Source organism: Diplotaxodon limnothrissa, linkage group LG9, assembly GCF_057381915.1.
Source record: "Diplotaxodon limnothrissa isolate DT_005_m linkage group LG9, D_limnothrissa_male_GT1.1, whole genome shotgun sequence".
Classification (NCBI taxonomy): Eukaryota; Metazoa; Chordata; class Actinopteri; order Cichliformes; family Cichlidae; genus Diplotaxodon; species Diplotaxodon limnothrissa.
The window spans coordinates 9,424,301-9,443,980 of record NC_140604.1 but is presented as its reverse complement, the minus strand read 5'-3'; the positions used below and the strand labels follow the sequence as shown (position 1 = coordinate 9,443,980).

The 19,680-nt window shown below is 42.7% G+C and overlaps 2 protein-coding genes across 3 annotated transcripts in view; both read right to left on the bottom strand.

The window, feature by feature from the left end:
* Positions 1 to 1,017: 1,017 nt before the first annotated feature.
* On the bottom strand, positions 1,018 to 2,416 carry gjd4 (gap junction protein delta 4). The gene is made up of 2 exons (XM_085361933.1): positions 2,353 to 2,416; positions 1,018 to 2,210 (listed from the first exon to the last, which is right to left on the bottom strand). The coding sequence occupies exons 1-2, from the start codon at positions 2,414 to 2,416 to the stop codon at positions 1,018 to 1,020; spliced, it is 1,257 nt and encodes a 418-aa protein (XP_085218059.1).
* Positions 2,417 to 8,381: 5,965 nt separating this feature from the next.
* The window catches only part of ccny (cyclin Y), a 43,942-nt gene continuing 32,643 nt past the window's right edge, over positions 8,382 to 19,680 (bottom strand). For both annotated transcript variants that reach the window (XM_085362621.1, XM_085362622.1), the window contains 7 exons: positions 19,444 to 19,544; positions 19,307 to 19,342; positions 18,722 to 18,779; positions 18,251 to 18,370; positions 15,015 to 15,181; positions 10,874 to 11,036; positions 8,382 to 10,006 (listed from right to left, as the gene is read on the bottom strand). In XM_085362621.1, coding sequence (XP_085218747.1) covers positions 9,890 to 10,006; positions 10,874 to 11,036; positions 15,015 to 15,181; positions 18,251 to 18,370; positions 18,722 to 18,779; positions 19,307 to 19,342; positions 19,444 to 19,544 — 762 coding nt within the window. In that variant the 3' untranslated portion in view covers positions 8,382 to 9,889. The remainder of the gene's footprint in view (positions 10,007 to 10,873; positions 11,037 to 15,014; positions 15,182 to 18,250; positions 18,371 to 18,721; positions 18,780 to 19,306; positions 19,343 to 19,443; positions 19,545 to 19,680) is intronic.

Here is a 19,680-nt window from a genome sequence, read left to right as displayed (position 1 = left end):
CAAAAAAACCACAAGAGGACGAAGATCAAGAGCTATCCATTTCCACAAAGGCTGGCCCCTCAGCGACAGCGACACATAATCAAGAGCAACGCAGCTGATTTACTGTAGGAGACTCTTGACCTCCACGTGAATTCACCTGGGGAGTTGAAAAAAAAAGGGTCACATTTCATGTTATCATAATTTCTGTGATTGATATGTGTCGGAGCAGTTTGCTAGTTTCTGGCACACGTTAACCTGAGCTTTGATCAAAGGGAAACCAACGCTGAGCGCAGATAACCTGAAGGGCAGCACACAGTCCTCCTTTGCAGGGCTCCGCTGTGCTCTATTTCTAGTGTCAGCCCATTTTAAGGTTTATATTCCTTCTAAGCTCTGCGAGGCCCTGAAATAGAGTGACAAGCTGTCTCCATAAATACAGAGCCCCTATGGGAGAACATAATTGCTTTGTGATCTTATATCGGCCTTCACGGTGTCCTTCACTGCTGTGGAGGAATCCTTTTCTGTCGTCTACGTGTGGTAACAGCGACTTAGTGAGATTACTGCCTTTCATTTAGGCCCGACTCTCTTGTTCAAAAAGGTCGCCCAGTGGCTGCTCGTGTCTGCTTTGACCCCGGGGACCCTGACACAGTAAATAAAGTCAGTCAGGTGGGGTGGGGCCTGCCTTTGTTTATAAAAGGGGTAAAAGCATCATGGGGAGAAAGAAAAAAACAAACAACAGGTGGGCTGCCCTCTTTTAGATTGTTTCAGGGATTGGATTTGCTCAAAGACAGTTAGGGCTTGAGTTCACTGTCATTCCTGACTTGCTAAATTCAGAGATTTGCTGAATTCTTGTCAGTTTGCATCACCGGACCAGTGCTGCAAAGGAGATGCGGCTTGATGGTATGATTAAAAAAATCATGGCAAATAAGAGTCTAAGGTGTCCGGTGAATGTAATGCCATTATAGATTCTTCTCAGGGTGACAGGGCAGTCACGTGGTAAAATATCAACCCAAGCAGTTGTTGCTTCTAACAGTATTAAAGTCAGACCCACTCGGATCTTTTCTCCTGCCCATCGTCGCCCGTCTGCAGCTCTGCGCTGCAGCCAACCTCAACAAGTGTATACTGGCCCACCTTTCTGGTACAGATTGCTGTTGCTGTGGAAATATCTCCCACTGGGGCACATGGCCCCACAGAGGGAAAACCAAGGTCACGTCTGGGTGGGGGTGGAGGTTTGAGTCGGCCCCGTTTGCTAACACGAATAGATCTGGGCGTCCCCATGGGCTCCAAGGGACAGAGAGCCACCTCGCTGCCGGCCCTTTCTGGAGCCTCCTCCTGGGAGACCGAGTCGGCATTGTTACCGTTGGTGGTGCAGCCCATCGGGCCGAGAGAACGAGGAAGAGAGTAGCGCTCCATGGAGGGAGGTTCTTGAGCTAAATCACGTTTCCCTACTCCACAAGACCCCTTGCTGCCTCTCCTCTTCAGGAAACCCCCCTTTTGCCCGTCTTGTGCTTCCTGCTCTTGGTCGTTGCCCCTGGACGCTCCTCCCGCTGAAAGGAAGCATTGCTCCTCTTCTAGTATTTTCTCAACCATCATCTTCCTCTTGCTCTTCTGTCTCACCAAGCGCTTGACGGTGCAGATAAAATCCAGCACATTCAGGAAAAAGGACAGAGCGGCCACGCCGAGCATAAAGTTGAGCATCACAGTCTTCTCAGTGGGCCTGGAGATGTAGCAGTCCACCTGAGTAGTGCACGGAGCATGCTGGCAAAGAAACCTCCTGGGGATGTAGAAACCAAACAGATAGTAGTGAGCTGCTCCAAAGCCTGCTTCCAGCAGAGTCCTGAACATCAGATGGAGGATGTAGGCTCCACTGAAGGACCGGGCCCACCCTCGCTGCTCTACCGCGAGAGGCAACTTGTTGGACGGCTCCTGTCGGATTCTGAACAGCTGAAAGGCTTTGGTTTGTTTCTGGGAGTTCAGCTCCACCGTGAGGGCGTTGGACACCTTATGGACCACGTAGATGACAAAGAGGATGTAAGGGATGCACACGGTGACAAGCTGCACCAGCCAGAAGCGGAAGAGTGAAACAGGAGAAAACAGATCGTAGCACACGTTGGCGCAGCCAGGCTGGATGGTGTTGCACACAAATCTCTCCTGCTCATCCTGGTAGAGAGGATAACCGGCGAAGAGGAGGATCAGGACACGGAGGAAGATCATCACGACGAGCCACACCTTTCCTGTGGGGAAGAAAAGGAAAACAAATTAATGTGATTATTCAATCAGCCTAAAAAAACTGAGATTACCCCTCATGATCTTTAGTTTAACTGCAATATCTAAAGCCATAAATAACAATTTAAAACAAAACTAGAGGCAACTCACCCATTAAAGTGATGCTGTGATTGACAGAGATAAAAAGCACCTCTGAGGCACTTGATCCCGCCATGTCTGTTATGCTCAAGGGCCTCCAAAATCGTCAGGTCCTCCAGTTTCGGACCAAAGGCTAAAATCATTAAGCCAGCACTCCACTTCCTATCCACTTCTTGTCTCTCCTCTAGCCTTTCCACAAAGGATCACGTAGGCTCCCAGGTGGGCAGCATGACACTCCAATTCTCTCACCCAGTCCCTGCGGGTAAAACTGTATCAGATTCATCTGAATCACCCAAGCTTCTGAAAGGCTGAGTGAAGTTAGCACACCACCTTACCTCTTCCTCCGTCCCCTGCAGACAACCGTCTGTCCTCAGACAACAGAAGACAGGCGTGAGCCCCATTGTCGATCTATTCTTAACCCACTCGCAAAAGCTCACCGCTGTCCTGGCATTGCAAAGATATTTTGGTGCTGTTGGTTGTCTTTACAGGAGAGGAACAAGCCTCCCGGCTTACTCATGCTAAACTACTGTATTAGGTTCTTCACCACAATGGTAGGCATGCTCGAACAGGCCGCTCCATAAAAATATAAGAAGCTACTGAGGCATTTTACAATGACAAATAAAGATAACGTGCAGATATGCAGACAGTGGATTTGCTCTCGTGAAACATAAGGAGGTTGTAAACTGCATTTTCCCACAGCTGATAGCAGTTTATGGCTGTTAAGGATTTACTGGAAGCTCGCATAATACGGCTAGGAAATACAGCCATGTTTAATCATTTGTCTTAAAGACAGCACAGGTGTATGTATGCTATATATGTATATACACACATATATATGTATATAGACCATGAGAGAGAGAGACTGACTCTCTCCTGTACAGAGCACAGATTCCCCATGACGTTAGTTTGCTGAGGGCACACATGGGTAAAGACAGTTGGCTTGGCTCATAATTACTACAGATCAGTGATCATTAGCACGTCCACGCTTGCCCACACACACAAAAAATCCCACTCAGAAGTCTGTTATGACTGATTTTATTTTGCCCGTGATGACCTTTTCAAGACAGCATAAGAAATTTGTGCAGCTGCTCCGGTTGAGTTCAAAGCAACAGCTAACGGCACAGTTTTAGCAGTAAAAGAGCCTCAACTGCTACCCTCTCTCTCCCTCCCAGAGGAGTGGCATGGACCACAATCTGTATTTGATTTAAAGTAGAATGTGGCATCCACTCTGATTGGTTTCTATAAAAGGGGTAACCCAGGGGTAGGCAACTCCAGGCCTCGAGTGCCGGCATCCTCACTCACGTGATATCTAAAACCTGCAGGACACCGGCACTCGAGGCCTGGAGTTGCCTACCCCTGCTTTAGAAGAAAGAATGACAAGCAAAACATTTTTAAAGTCATTTCATAGTTTGATTTAAAACAAACAAACAAAAAAAAGCTAACGCTTTTCACATCAAACTCTCAAACTCACTACATTAAAATATGAGGCCATAATGGCATAATATCCCCAGGAAAGCTTTCCATCCTCCCCATTAGACTGTGGCTTTGGTAGATGCATTTTCCATTCAAGCCAACAATCGTTTTCGTTTCAAACTTGGCTGCTCCTCACTTATCTAATTACTTGGAAAAGTTCCCACCTAAATAATTACCTGAACATCCACCTGATCCACAGCCGTCTCCCATCTCCTAGGAAATGATGCATGAGACGTTTGTGTTTGCTTCCAATGAACACGAGTGACAAACTTTCCAAAAGATTATAAAAAGGCTTGGGATATAGCATTGAATATGAACATACAGGGTGAGAAATTTCTAATTTGATAAAACACGTAATGCTTGTCCTGTGGGATCAGTGTCTTCATCTTAAAGCTGTTTTTATATTGACAAAAGATCAAATGTCACTGTGAAACGTTTAACCCTTGTATGGTGTTCGGGTCTGTGAGACCCGTGTTCAGTTTTTTTCAAAAGAAAAATTAAACAATTAATTATTTTTTCACGTGTAAATGTGTTGTGTCTTTCCACTCACTCCACTTGATTATAACTGATTTATTTATAACATTTTATATAAAAGAAAAACGAGAAGCACATTAATTCATAAATGTGATCTAACAAAGGTAAAGGGAAAAAATTAACCATGTTTGCTGTTCATATGTCTTGTAATTGGGATGAAGTAAACATCTGTTGAGTAATTTAACATAAAATTGTTTGATAGTGTTAATTTGGAAAGCCAAAACTCTAGCGGGTCCACCAGACCCATGAACACTGGCTGAGTAACAAAAATACGAACACCACACAAGGGTTAAGTAGCGATGAACCCTACTGAGAATTCTTTCAGCACCTTTAATGATATTGTCTAATGATGTCACTCCTCATTGCAGATCAGAGCAAATTTTACATCTCCATTCCGGACAAAGTTTAGCTTTTCTGACTCTTCATTCAAAGTATTTGACCAAACTTTAATCCAAATGATCTGAAATGTTTGAGCAGTTTGCAAAAAGGCAGCAGAGACACCAGGAAGAACACTGCAAGCTCCAGAAACACCCCTGCTAGGTTTGAGGTGGATCAGATGAACAGGAGTCGAGATAGCAGAGGAAAAGGCAAACAGATGGACGTACAGAGATTTCTCTAATTATTAGCAAGATCTAACTGGCTTGGGGAACATTAAAACTATTGGTAACACTGTAACAGGACTAATCTATCCTGTTGTACCAAATTTTACAGTTGCTTCAGTTCATCAACGTTTTCCGGCATTAATTTATCCCCCGCTCTCTTGTGTGTGATTCCTGTTTCAGTCAGGCTGACGACTTTGAATCTTTTCTTTTTCAGCTATTCTGTCTCGATTTAGTGCTGTGCATGGGATCGTTGTCCTGTTCCAGGAGCCAATTTGGGCCAAGCTTTACCTGTCAGATAAATGGCTCACATTTGACTCTAGAATACTTTGGTACACAGAGGAGTTTGTGGTCGACTCAATGAAGTACCCAGGTCCAAAATCATCACATCACCACGGTGTTTGACCGTTATTAGGCATTTGTCTTGATATGCTATGCTTAGTTTTCACCAAAAGTTGAGCTCTCTATTAGGAGAAAAACATCTCCAGTTCTAGGTTTGTTCAGATGTAACTTTGCAACTCAAACCTGTGTTGCCACGGTCTTTTCAGGGAGACGTTTTCTCCTTCCATACAAAATGTACTTTTTCTTTCTCTAGTTGTACAAGTGCACTAGAGTTCAACATGTTTCTCTGTGCATCACATGGTCTGGCCTTGGGGTGATTTTGTTGGAACGCCTCTCATGGGAAGGTTGAGGCATTGTGTAGATGTTTCAGACCAGCAAACTGCCAAAACTTCTGCTTGTGTACTTGAGTTTTTCACAGACTCCTGTTTTTTATAGAACTTTCTCAACTTGTAAAGTGATGTTGTTCCTATTCACTTATTACTTCAGCTTGATGGTGTTCACAACAGCGGTTCGAACAGTGCTTTTAATAAAAGCTAACAGCACTTCTTCATTGAAATGACCTGGATAGTTACCACAGCAGCAATTAAAACACAAATCTTTTGACTTTTGTTGCCATGATGCCAGGTCTCTCTTGGAAATGAGATTTTTAATCTCAATGAGATTTTTACCTGGATAAATAAAGGACTAATAAAATAATAAAATAAAAACAAATCGAGGCCAGTATGAAGGACTGAATGTGTCCCTCAGTGACTGAATGGCAGAATGTAATCTTTGTATTAGCACTTGCTGTAAGCCATTTAAATGGTACACTGTGTGAGCGCAACACACATCACTTGTACAGTATAGTACATATCAAAATATTGTCTTATTGTGAAAAACACTTGAGTTAACAAGGTGAAAGAGAAGGAGGTCTAAGATCTTGGAGTGTGTTTCTTTCACTGATTATTAAATCGATTATGATGAAGCGAGACAAAGAAAAAACACACCATGAACTGCAAGGTTGGAAATTTTAATTCTTGCAAAGTTTTTTTCCTAAAATGGGAGCAGGTTTGTTTTTTTTGTTTTTAAATCATAGTTGAAAACATACAGAGAAAAGTTTGGCAACTCAGAACAGGAACAAATGAGTGACTCAATGAAGAGGAAATAATACACTGACATTTACAACAGAATACAGTACAAGTTGTTGAAATTATCCATCAACAAGAAGAACAAAAGTGTCACAGCTGCAGCAGTTTACTGCCATCATGATCAAAGCTGTATTTGTCAAATTTGAAAAATGTCATATTGGAGAGGAAGAAAAAACATTAGAGAAAAAAGTAAAACTCTATGCAGAGGTAGAGCTCAGTGCACAAGGCTATGACACACACACACACACACACATGCACACGCACACAAACACACAAAACCGGTCTTTGCTATCAGAGGGAGGGGGTACGTTCTCCACATCAGGATTCACCACTGTCAGCCACGCGGCTTCTTTCTGCGTGCAGAGAAAACCACACTGGGCGGTATGTACACACACATACAATAAATAGGATATACAATCTTTCAATATCTCACAACAGCTACTCCAGCATCGTAACTTCCCCCAAAGATGCATTTTGCACTTTTTATTTACCAATCATTCAAAGCGCCACATGCACACACAAAAAAAGCACTTCTCTAAGATCAGACACCACATCAGAGCTTCCTTCATTTTTTCCTCCATGACTTTGGTACAGTTCTGCCGCTCTGCACGCCTGCAGGCCAGACTGACTTTCTGGTAGCTTAGAAAAGCAAAGTAACATAAATCACACTCCTGGAGGCTACCGATGAAATGCACAAGAACAAACCGATGTCACATTTGAAATCAGAACGCGTTTTCCCCCTGATCTTTTTATTTCATTAAAAAGAAATAAAAGTAAGTCCTTAGATTTTTTTTAGATTACATCAAGATTGTGTCTATTCACCGATTTAGATTTAGAGTCTGGTTGATTGTAAGGCAAACAGCCGGTCACATGAAGTTCATTTTTATCCTATCCTCATACACCCAGAACAGCAACTGAACTCAAATCTGTAGACTGGCCTTTTTTCTGTTTTTAAAGGAAAAAACTCAAGGGGAAAAAAAAGGAGGAGGAGGAGGAATCAGGAAGGGAGCCGTTTATGAAAATACTGTTTATGACAGTTTTACTAATGTTTCTGTGAGGCTGGCAAAATGCTGCAAAAGGTTATCAGATGACTGTTGATGTAAGCGAATAATATTGTATAAAAAAGACATTTTGAACGCCAGTGCTTAACACCACCAATCAGTCGTAAAAGAAAAACGTGCTTCCATTTATTCGTTAGATGGACAGCGTGCCCAATCAGGACCCAAAATAAACTTTTTAACTCGCCAGCTACGAGTGAGAAGTGGAAAAGTCGTCAAGAGGGAATTTTCCTCACAGAATCGCCAATTAGTTGGTGTAGACATGAAAAGTGTTACAACTTGGAGCTGAGTATTTGGACTGACACCAACTTCCTTTTCCCCATACACTTCTGTGCAACTGGACTCCTTTTTGCTACGAGACGAAATGCCCCCTGCTGGCTATGAGATAAAATGCAGGTTTAAGGCACAAAGTCCATCTTTTAAATACAGTCTGAATAAATCTTTTTTTGTGGGTTTAACTTTTTTAAATCTTTAAGTCCAATTTAAAAAAAACAAATTCATGTGGAAATTGATACAAATTAAATTTGAGCCAAAGACAACAGGAGGGTTAGTGATGCGTGTTAACAGAATAAGTCTGCCAAATATGAATTCTCAGTTCAGACATTATTATTTAACGACATACTGAGTGATATTTTTGACTCACCTGATGACCTTTTACAACATCTTGCCAATTTTACAGCATCAGAGGAAACAAACATCCTTATTTTATCAAAAACACATGAGTAGGGTAACGTTTCACAGAGAAGACTTACAAACACAAAAAAATCATAATAATAATAATAAAATGAAATTGAATTGTCATGCGTTATCTCCATACCACACACATTATGTCACATTAAAAAAAATGGCATTTTCAGCATTGTGAAATTGTTGACAAGAGACCAAAAAATCTTAAGTGGTGTTTCCTATTTAAATCGTAAAACTTGACTCTCTTCTTTGCTTGATTTGTCATAGAAACACATATTTAGACATATTTGCCCCTCCCCATTTACAGTATAAACTGACCCATATAAATATTCTAACCTTATTCTTTTTGTATTTTTTTTAACATTATGACCTCAGTTTACAGAGTTTTGCACACGACGGTGCTGTATTTACACTGTACAAAGACAATTTAGCAAAATGTATACAATCTATCATTTTGTAAGCAGTGTTTCAATCATCGCTCGAAGCTTTTTCATTCGTTTCAGTCTGTGACGACCCTGAAGGTTCATGCTTTTAGTTGGCATTTTAATGTCAATGTTTTCGCTTGTGCTGTTACTTTGTAAGTTGGAAGAACCGTACAAAACGCTAGAGGAAAAAAAAATACTTCAGACTTATTTGTTCTTTTTTTTTCTCCAGCAGAGAGGGGAGAAGTGTTTAACTAGCTTATTACAGGCACCACAGGTCAGGGCAATGGCAGTGAATAAAGTACAACAGAAGCTCTACAGTATGTCTCGTTTCTGTCTTCCAGTAAATCTCCTCCCATGTGTGCGTGCTTTGTTATATTTAATCACAACAACAAAGCGATGCATGAATATTGCTTTATCTGAATGGTTGCTGGGTGGCCGTACTGTCAGAGATACTATTCTGCAACTGGATGCCTACAAGGTGAATAAGTGCCCTTGAGCTAAAAACGGACTTGTCTCGTTGAATGTCAGTTATCCTGATGAAAACTTCAGTCAAATGGTCCCCATCTGAGACAATGCTCAGCGGATTCTGTTTGTCAAGGAGGGCTGAGGATATGTAGTCCACGTATCAACTGTACTGCTAAGCTAACTGTGAAATGTCTTTCTTTTGTATGCGCTTGTCTCTGCGAACAGAGGGAGCTGCTGTGTGGGAATGGAAAAGAACAAAAACACCCAACAAAACAAACTAACTGAGAAATTGAAGTAAAGTCTGAAATGTGTCTATAAGCTGTCAAACGATCATCTCATGCTTCAGCTAACGTACTGACTGAACCAGAAGATTAAAATCAAAGGAATGTACACGGCGTCCCCTCCAGCAGCTGTACAAGCACTTGAGCATTGGAGGGAATTATGAAGCGCCGCTGCCGCTGTTACGTCCTGTATTCTGCTTTTTAAGCGTGTTCCTATTTTCATTTCTGGACTTCACACAAGTCTCTCCACTTCTGTATTTCCACCTGGCTGCTTATCTTCTGAAGTTAGGTGGTCTTCATTCCAACAGCGTTCAGTTTGGTTCAGCTTAGCTCCGTTTGGTTCGGTGCAGGCAGGAAACAGGACTTCTTTTATGTACAACAACCAGTCTGGATGCAATAACATTTGTAATAGTGCCAGATTGTTGAAGGGGCGTGTGTATGTGTGAGGAGATTCCAGACTGACACTGATCCACACGACTGCTGCCCACCTGGTCTGCCTGCATACTAGGCAGAAATACAGTACAGGTCTATGATGCTTTCCTCTGCAGACAGCCAGTGTTAGGAAATGATGGCCGGACACCACCGCACCACTGTTAGGTTGTCTGCGCTCACCGAGCGCTTCTTGGCTAGTTTCCTCAAGTCTTTGTACTTGTCATCACACAGCCGTGAGATGGCCTGCAAGTCAAACAAAAGAGCAAGTGAGATGGAGCCGGGGGTGCCTTCCTATGTTTTAGTTGGAGTGACTACAGAACATCTTTGCCTGTGTGTGTGTACCAAACACATAGTGTGTTATGTGTAAGTAGTGGTTACGACACCACAAGTCTGAGATGGGCTCACACACCAAACGCGCTTAGAAACATTTCATTTAAACTGTGCTTTGTGCAGTTCAGGTGAGAAAGTGACAATAATGACCTCTCGATCACACCAGAGTTTCTCTCTTATTGTCCTGCTCAACTCAGGTGGGAATGGGAATTTTTTCAAAATCACAAAGACACGTGGGTTCACTTTTAGCAGTCTTTTAAGTAAACTGCTTTTTCTTTTGGGGGTTATTTTTGGACATTAAATAACTAGATTAATGTTGAGGAATGGTCTCATCTCCAAATAAATTAATCAACCAATTCCACTCGTCACATGGAGACGTCTCACCTTCAGCCAGCTTGATGTTTAAAACTCTAAAACTAAATGGAATGCAGCCGTTATTAACACTGGTATACCTGCTGTAAAAAGTTTGTTTTGCTCCAACAGATCAAGCAATGGCATCAATGAATGAAACACTAACAGCAGTAAGGCTGCAGGACAGGAAGGAAGAGAGCGAAGCTACCTGCACAGCAGCACGTCCCTGCATCCTGTCCTTCACCCGGCAGGAGATCAACATTTATGTTTTTGTAATGATCAGAAGCTCGTCAAAATACCAACTACCCAAATTACCTTGGTTTTTCTATTCCAGGCTGAAATAAATTGATATTTTTCCTCTTTTTTTTCTTGTTTTACCTGAGCTCCAAAAACATAAACCTATCTCTAGTACTTCAGCGCGCTTCTCACCTCTAGTTTTTGCGCCTTGTCCCTGCTGAGAGGCTCCAGGGGGAAGCTGAGGTTATTGGCCTCAGCAAGCGAGCGCAGGTCAAAGTAATACTTGGCGTAGACGCTGGACGGCACGTTGATGTTGAACTGCAGCAATTCCAGGAACTGACGCTCCAGCTCATTCCTTTTTCCATAAAAAAGAAAGAGAAAACGTGTGAGTTAGTTAATTAGTCTTATGCTATTTAAATAAAGGTTAGTTTGATTGGTAAAGCCAACATCTCACAGAGTGGCGTAGGCTGCACTGAGCCTACGCCACCAAACATAAGCCTCTTCTTTATGATAAAAGGGAATGCTATCTAAGCAAGGAACACTGAGCGTTATGTGTAAGAAAGAATTAATCCCACATGAAAGTGCTATTGTCATGCAGTGCCTGTGCTCAGCAGCTCTGTGATCCTCGGTGCAGCGTGATGACAGACGCTTTCATCTGTTACTCTTCAGTTGTGACCAAATCCTTCTGCACTGTAACCACTAGCCATCTCTTCTTCCTACCCTTTGTTGCTTACACACATATTTTCACAGCCACGCAGCAACAGACGGGCTAAATTTAGGCTCTGCTGTAGCCAAACTCTGCCTAATAGTGCTGCTTTTTCCTCATCTTTCCTCATTCAGCCTGTTTTCATCTGTTTCTTTTTGTGTTGCTCTGCTCCTCAGTGTTCTCCCAAGACGTTTCTACTGTTCAGTCAGTGGGTGGAACGTGAAATTTAGCAGGCTAGGTTCCAGAACATGGCTTTGAACGGACTCAAATTGACCTTCTGAGGAAATCTCTGGTCAAATCAAGAGCCACAGTCCGGTAAATTGCCATATGGGAGCACAGCAGATGTGCATACTGTGCTGCACTCACTGGAGAGAATCCTGAACAGGTGGATTACGCTCATTGCCCTGTGAATCTGAGCTCAAGGACAAGAATAGACATCCACTGATGCAGAAAAGTGTGAAAGCAGGAGGGGTGAGAGGTGGCGTCTACAGCACCGAGTCCCTCCTCAGAATAATCCACACAAGTGGATTTGAGGTTGACGTGGTAAATAAGACTGAGTTTTCTGACCTCATGCTTCAGAGGCATCTTCCCCGTTTTGCTCCAAATGCACCACAATCTAAGATTAAGCATTAAAATGAAGCTGACATTTTTGTCCTGCAAACCCAGAAAACTGTGAATCTCTCACTGTCAACTAGTTAGAAACTAACAAACCATAATGTTTTTAAGGCTTAATGACGTGATACCATTACAGGGAGTGCAGAATTATTAGGCAAGTTGTATTTTTGAGGAATAATTTTATTATTGAACAACAACCATGTTCTCAATGAACCCAAAAAACTCATTAATATCAAAGCTGAATGTTTTTGGAAGTAGTTTTTAGTTTGTTTTTAGTTTTAGCTATTTTAGGGGGATATCTGTGTGTGCAGGTGACTATTACTGTGCATAATTATTAGGCAACTTAACAAAAAACAAATATATACCCATTTCAATTATTTATTTTTACCAGTGAAACCAATATAACATCTCCACATTCACAAATATACATTTCTGACATTCAAAAACAAAACAAAAACAAATCAGCGACCAATATAGCCACCTTTCTTTGCAAGGACACTCAAAAGCCTGCCATCCATGGATTCTGTCAGTGTTTTGATCTGTTCACCATCAACATTGCGTGCAGCAGCAACCACAGCCTCCCAGACACTGTTCAGAGAGGTGTACTGTTTTCCCTCCTTGTAAATCTCACATTTGATGATGAACCACAGGTTCTCAATGGGGTTCAGATCAGGTGAACAAGGAGGCCATGTCATTAGTTTTTCTTCTTTTATACCCTTTCTTGCCAGCCACGCTGTGGAGTACTTGGACGCGTGTGATGGAGCATTGTCCTGCATGAAAATCATGTTTTTCTTGAAGGATGCAGACTTCTTCCTGTACCACTGCTTGAAGAAGGTGTCTTCCAGAAACTGGCAGTAGGACTGGGAGTTGAGCTTGACTCCATCCTCAACCCGAAAAGGCCCCACAAGCTCATCTTTGATGATACCAGCCCAAACCAGTACTCCACCTCCACCTTGCTGGCGTCTGAGTCGGACTGGAGCTCTCTGCCCTTTACCAATCCAGCCACGGGCCCATCCATCTGGCCCATCAAGACTCACTCTCATTTCATCGGTCCATAAAACCTTAGAAAAACCAGTCTTGAGATATTTCTTGGCCCAGTCTTGACGTTTCAGCTTGTGTGTCTTGTTCAGTGGTGGTCGTCTTTCAGCCTTTCTTACCTTGGCCATGTCTCTGAGTATTGCACACCTTGTGCTTTTGGGCACTCCAGTGATGTTGCAGCTCTGAAATATGGCCAAACTGGTGGCAAGTGGCATGTTGGCAGCTGCACGCTTGACTTTTCTCAGTTCATGGGCAGTTATTTTGGGCCTTGGTTTTTCCACACGCTTCTTGCGACCCTGTTGACTATTTTGAATGAAATGCTTGATTGTTCGATGATCACGCTTCAGAAGCTTTGCAATTTTGAGACTGCTGCATCCCTCTGCAAGATATCTCACTATTTTTGACTTTTCTGAGCCTGTCAAGTCCTTCTTTTGACCCATTTTGCCAAAGGAAAGGACGTTGCCTAATAATTATGCACACCTGATATAGGGTGTTGATGTCATTAGACCACACCCCTTCTCATTACAGAGATGCACGTCACCTAATATGCTTAATTGGTAGTAGGCTTTCGAGCCTATACAGCTTGGAGTAAGACAACATGCATGAAGAGGATGATGTGGACAAAATACTCATTTGCCTAATAATTCTGCACTCCCTGTATTACCATTTTATGGGGAAAGAGACAAGAGGAACTAATGTAATCTGAAGTCCCTCAGACACTCTAAGCTCAAGAACAAAATAAAATAATAATAATAATAATGTATACTTCATCGTCACAAGAAATTCTTCTCTGCATTTAACCCATTCACTCAGTGAAGCAGTGGGCAGCCACCAATCTAGCGCCTGGGGAGCAGTGTGTGGGGACGGTATCTTGCTCAGGGGTACACCTCAGGGTAGCCGTTAAGTGGATTCCAACCCCTGACCTTCCAATCATGGGGCGACCACTCTACCTACTGAGCTATCCCTGCTCAGATCAAAGGCATTAGACGAAATGGTCAGAGACTCTCCCGTCAAAGACTCTTAGCAGCTCTTGAAAACAGGCTGACCACACAAAGCCCGACTATTCTCAGGACAGAAAGACAAGTGCTGCTGTATCTGCCATCACCCCACTCAGCAACCATGAGTCAAAGAGGAAGCATTTATTTACATGGCTGACACTCTGCCAGGGTCATGGCTGTGTGGCATTTTAGGAGCCAGCAAACAGCTGATGGCACCAACCTTTGAGAATTGTGGCTCTGAGGAAGAAAGATGGGGGGGGGAGTGCTGCGATAATAAATTTTTAGCTGCTACTTTAGTAAATTCTTGACAAATTCTGGATGATTTTTTCTGCTGATTGCTGCATTGATTAATCAGTAAAACAATCTGCAGCATTATCGGTGATAAAAATAACTGGTAGTCCTCGTTTCAGGGCCATTGTGCTCCAAAGATGTGACCTAAACCTAAACATGCGCCTGACGTACAGACTCCTGCTGGAAATGTTTCACACTGAACATTCGGAGGAATATGCTACAGTATGTTCTGAAATGCTAATGTTATTGAAATCATCATATGGTATAGTCAGTCATGTGATTCTGCACCTCCCACACAAGGACACTGGTTTCTCTTTGAGAGAAGCTGTTGTCATGGAAATAGTCCAGACATTTCCCAGTCATAAGATCACAGAGAAGAACAGCGTCCGGGGAAAACAAAAAGGACTAAATAGCTTTGATTTCAGCTGCTGCCATCAGTTAATAATGTTTTATTTCTCTTAGTAACAAATCAAGTGTTTTAGCTGATTTATTCCATGCAAATGGTTAAACAATAAACTGTTTCTATGTTCTTAAACAACCATGTAATGAAAATAAAATGCCAGGCTTTAGCTTCTATCGCCAACTCAGCTGTTTTAGTGCAGAAATAACAGCAGACGTCTTCTGCAACTGACCTGAGTCTATAGGGATATAGCTCTACGCTGCTGATGTCAATAAACTGACTCACATGTCCTCCACAGTGATATCCTTGAGAATTTGGCAGTAGTCGACGTTCCAAACCGCCTGGTCGTCCCAGACTTTGGAAGCCAGGAGGATGGCTCCCAACACGATCCGCTTCCAATTGGCCGGGCAAATGTCGATCTCTGCGTAGGTCAGGAGCCTCTCCAAATACACCTTAGACAAAGGGATTTGTCACAAGTAAGCATCTTGAAATAAAACAGTTATTTTAGCACAAAAACAAAACTGAAAAACTCTCAATTTTGCCTTTTGTTTAACAGCTGGCATCGACTAGCATTAACAGCATCAAGTCAGTTTCACACGACTAAAACATCCTACACGCAGGGTCAAAAGAGTCAGATTGCTAAACTGCTATCGCTCTGTGTTTTCCTTCACCCACGGTGTAACGCTAACATAAGGTACAAAACATAAGCAAGTAAACACCACGTTAATAATCATATCGAGCCTTTGTGTCCTCGGGGTTTCCTGTGTTTAATTACCCTCTGTTCTCCCTGCCTCTGTTTATCTGAAGGGTTAGTTTGCTGCTTTACAGTTTTGCAGTCTCCTGCCTACTCCACCTCCATGATGTCAGAGGCTGATGAAATCCAGCTTCCCCGGAGCTCCCTCGTGAAATATTCATGCCAATCGAACCCCTGCACCGTCTCCTTCTCTCTCCTTCGAAATAATTCCCACAGTCTACACGGCAGAAAGCGCACAGAACACACAGACACCTGATCCTCACAAGCCAAAGCATTTGTGCAGATGTTAAATCTTCTGATCCACTCATCATCATTTTGTTACAGTACAAGAGAGAAGGTCTTCTGTTAGATTCATGGACTGAACTGTGAAAGCTCGAACAGTTAGTGCACAAAGCCCACATTCAGCTCCCTTTTAAAAATGATGTAAAGTGAAAGATTTAAAAGTACACAAGCTTAGATTTGTCACTTCTTACTTACTTTCTTTGCATTTTAATAGCCATACCATTTTCAGGATGTATACCCTGAGGTACATCGTAATAAATATTTCAGTTTTCAGACTAACAAGGATGGCAGGTTGTGAAATGGAAATTAATAAGTTCTTTTATGCCACTTTGCAGCCCAGTTTGTCACAGCTCAGGTGGTTAATTAGACAAGTCGTGCTCAGTGGGGCGTCCTTCCTGAAGACAATACCAGCCTGTTTCTGCTGTGGCCCAAAACTGGCAGCAGGTGACAAACATCGAGAAATGAAAGAAGACTACATCCTGGCATAGCTGCTTCAATTTCAGGAGGCTTGTCTGATAATAAAACACAGTAACTTCATCTACTACAATAAGTTTGTCTGGTTTTTCTGTCCCTCAACAGGAAATCTGATTCGTCTTCCCAGAGGATGACATGCTCACTCTCTGGGTCTCTTTCTTTTCCATCCTCTCTCTCCTCACCTGTGATGTAATAACTTGGGGAAAGCAAGACGCCCAGCTTTCATCTCAACTCCCCTGTCTAAATTTAGCTGTGTCAGCTAAGCTACACCAATAACCACCAGCCAACAGCCCCATTCAATTACTGACAGCATGGCAGAGTTTACACTGGAGAGCTGCAGGAGGCACGCCGTGTGCCAGGCTCTGTATGCAACTATCGCTCTCGTCCACCTGAACATGGACAAAGACGTAGACGCAGCACGTCACAGTGACTGCTTTCCAGTTACTCTCTGGAAAAGCAGAAACACCCACACAGTTAACACATTTGTCCATCTGTCAGGAAGCAGAGAAACCTAATACCAGGCCCCTGGGCTAGCCACATTAACAATGCACTTTGCTGGCCTCTAGAGACCCACGTGTTAGCCAGAGTGACAAAGTGTAGAAAGAAATGTTTCTGGGCAGATGAGCGGAGCAGGGAGATGGCACTAACTGTGCCATCAAATCAAACATAAGGATAAACTATTGAACTGCTTAAGGCTTTAGTACAGAGAGAGAAAAAGAGATGATGTGATATGATATGTGAGGACAGAGAAGAAACGAAAAGCACAGGTGAGCACACAGGATGTCATAAGTCACGGGGAGAGAGCCCACTGTATGCCAAAGCACCAATTATATTCTAATTATACACTTGCTACAGGCGCAGGCAGACCTCATACTGAAGTAATTCTGAGTGGAGACTAAACGGATTAAACCGCCACAAATCTGTTACTGAACTTTCAGCTCTGTCTCGTGGCTTCGTTTGTGCAACATTCTCCAGAAGGACAAACAGGCTGTTTCATATCACACAAAGAAGAAGAGTAAAAAATAAAGAGAGCCAACAATCTAAGGACAGCAGAAAACAAGACAAGCAGAAGCAATACTCCCTCCTAGTGTCAGCACTGAATTACTAGGACTCACAGTCCTAATTCTCCTAATTCCTATCTGTCTCCCACGCTCTCGCGCTCCTTGATGATGTTAACTCTGTGTGGAGTCATGCTTCGAGTTGCTGAAGGGTCTCTTAATTAGGTTGTAACCGCGAGCTCTGGACACCCTTGTCTTCCTCCAATACAAACAGGAACTTCTAATCACTTGAAAGTATATTTTTTTCCTTCCTTGCTGTTGTTTTTTTCTTTAAAGAAAACAAAAAGTTTGCATTTCATTTTGTTTATAACTGCATCAATGCAGAAATAATCACATTCACAGAGTGTGGCTGTACTCAGTGGTGGGAAGGCTTTTATAATCCACTTCCACTCAGGGCCAGCTGGATTGGAAAAGCTCTTAATGTGATCGTCCCTCCAAGCAAACATGTAAATGGAGTCAAAAAGCCCTTTTCCATTAGTACCTGCTCAGGTTGGCTCGGCACAGCTCAATGCAACTTTTAGTGTTTTCCCGTAGTACCTGATACCAGGTGCTCTTTTATTACCTACTCGGCCACAGTTCCAAGCGATCCAAAAATGTGACATGCATGCCACCAACTGGCTACTCAGTCTCCTTTACAAAATCAAAACCGCCATTCTTGAAACCTGGCAACAAGGGAAATGACTGCACAAAAACAACACCACGGTCCCCGAGTCTGACCGAGCAGCAGGTGTAACATCGCCCCGACGTCCTCCTTTATTGTGGCGTTTGTGTCACATCCAAATGATGTCACGGGACGTTCTGTCGCGTTGCTGTAATGACCCAACCCACATTAGGTGCTTGTAATGGAAAACGAGTCGAAGCGAGTCGTGCGTCCAGCCGATCTGAGTAAGTGCGAATAGAAAAGGGCTAAAAGTGTGCAGGGACTGCGTTTCACGGCTGAACTGTTTACTCACCAAAGTGACGATGGCACACTCGGCAGTGAGCTGCGCGGCACTGAACAGCGTCCTGACGAAGCGGTAGATCTGCTTCTGCTCAGGGTCGTGTTTGTCATAATCAGCAGGAACCTCGGACTTCTGCGACAAACACCAGAAAAGATAAGAATGAAATGAAATCAGATCGTTTCCCAAAGTGGAATCACAAACTGCTGCTCGATACATCAGCTTATTTCTGAATGCAGAGGTTTAGTGGTGTTGGACATGGGGCGTAAAACAAAGGGGTTATGTAAAATCTGAGACTGAAATTGTTGAGCAAATATTCATTTTAAAACACGTCTGAATGATCCAGATGGCTCCTGAGATTACACATCTCGCCACTGTGTGATCCATGTGTGCTTATGCGCTGTTTATCAGCTCATGCAATTAGTCTTCCTGATGAATCCTGACAGTTTGTGTGTACTGGAAATTCATCTTCGGCTGCAGCCTTACTGAGAGTGGGTGAAGCTTCTCATCGAAAATATCTAACAACATTCTTCCGTCGATGTCTCTGGAATTAAAAAGAGGAAAAGAAATCAAAAATAGATGCATCATTTCATTGATAAGTCATTTATATGAATGAATCTGCACTTCAACCAGCTGCCCTATATGGGATTCTTACCACTTTCAGTTTATAGAAACGCATTTTATCCTAAAGCTTCCGTGTTTTTTTAAAAATATGAGATCTGTCAAGTCATGTCAATCCAACAAATTCTATTAACAACACAAAAATGTGTTCCAGGCTGCATCTTTGCGAGCAGAAATGTGAGTCACTTAAGCTGCTACATAAAACAGCCTGTTCTTCTCTGCTTTGTGGTTTATTTAAAAATGTCTCCATGCAAGCGTTATTTAGTGTCTCCACAGCCTTTAGTAAGAACACATCCCTTTGCAAAAGGATGTCAAGCTTAGCTGGATATCAAAGTATCTAAAGAGTAAAGAATTTAATCTAATCTTTCTGGGTCAGAATGAAGCAGGATGTTGCAGGGCTTTTGTATTTTGTGGAATTTTGATGCAAAAGAAATAAAAGGTTAATCTTACCTGTTCTTTATATGATAATATATTGCAAGGGCTACGCTGCAAGCACAAAAAGGTAAATAAAAATGAGTGTAAGAGGACAATAAGGGAAAAATCTTTCAATATTAGATAAAGCTGTGAATCGCTCAGATGGGGGTTACCATTTGATGGTGTATTTCAGGTTGGGTTGACTGACAGTGCTGTCATCGAGGAATATGGTGGAACAGGAGCTGTATTTCCGTCTCACTGGGCCTGGATAATGCTGGAGTTCAAACACGTCCGTACCAAAAAACAGAGACACACACGTCAATCTCTATTTCTGTCATACTTGGACGCGCCAAAGGCCTGGTATGAGGATGGAAAGTAGGGCACCTGTGAGCCCACAAGCTAATCTGTGG

Excerpts from the sequence above, each read along its gene's own strand:
- gjd4 (XM_085361933.1), bottom strand. The coding sequence starts at position 2,416 with ATGGCGGGATCAAGTGCCTCAGAGGTGCTTTTTATCTCTGTCAATCAC. Across the intron at positions 2,211-2,352 it reads TCACAGCATCACTTTAATGG|GAAAGGTGTGGCTCGTCGTG; the intron begins GTGAGTTGCCTC and ends TCTTCCCCACAG.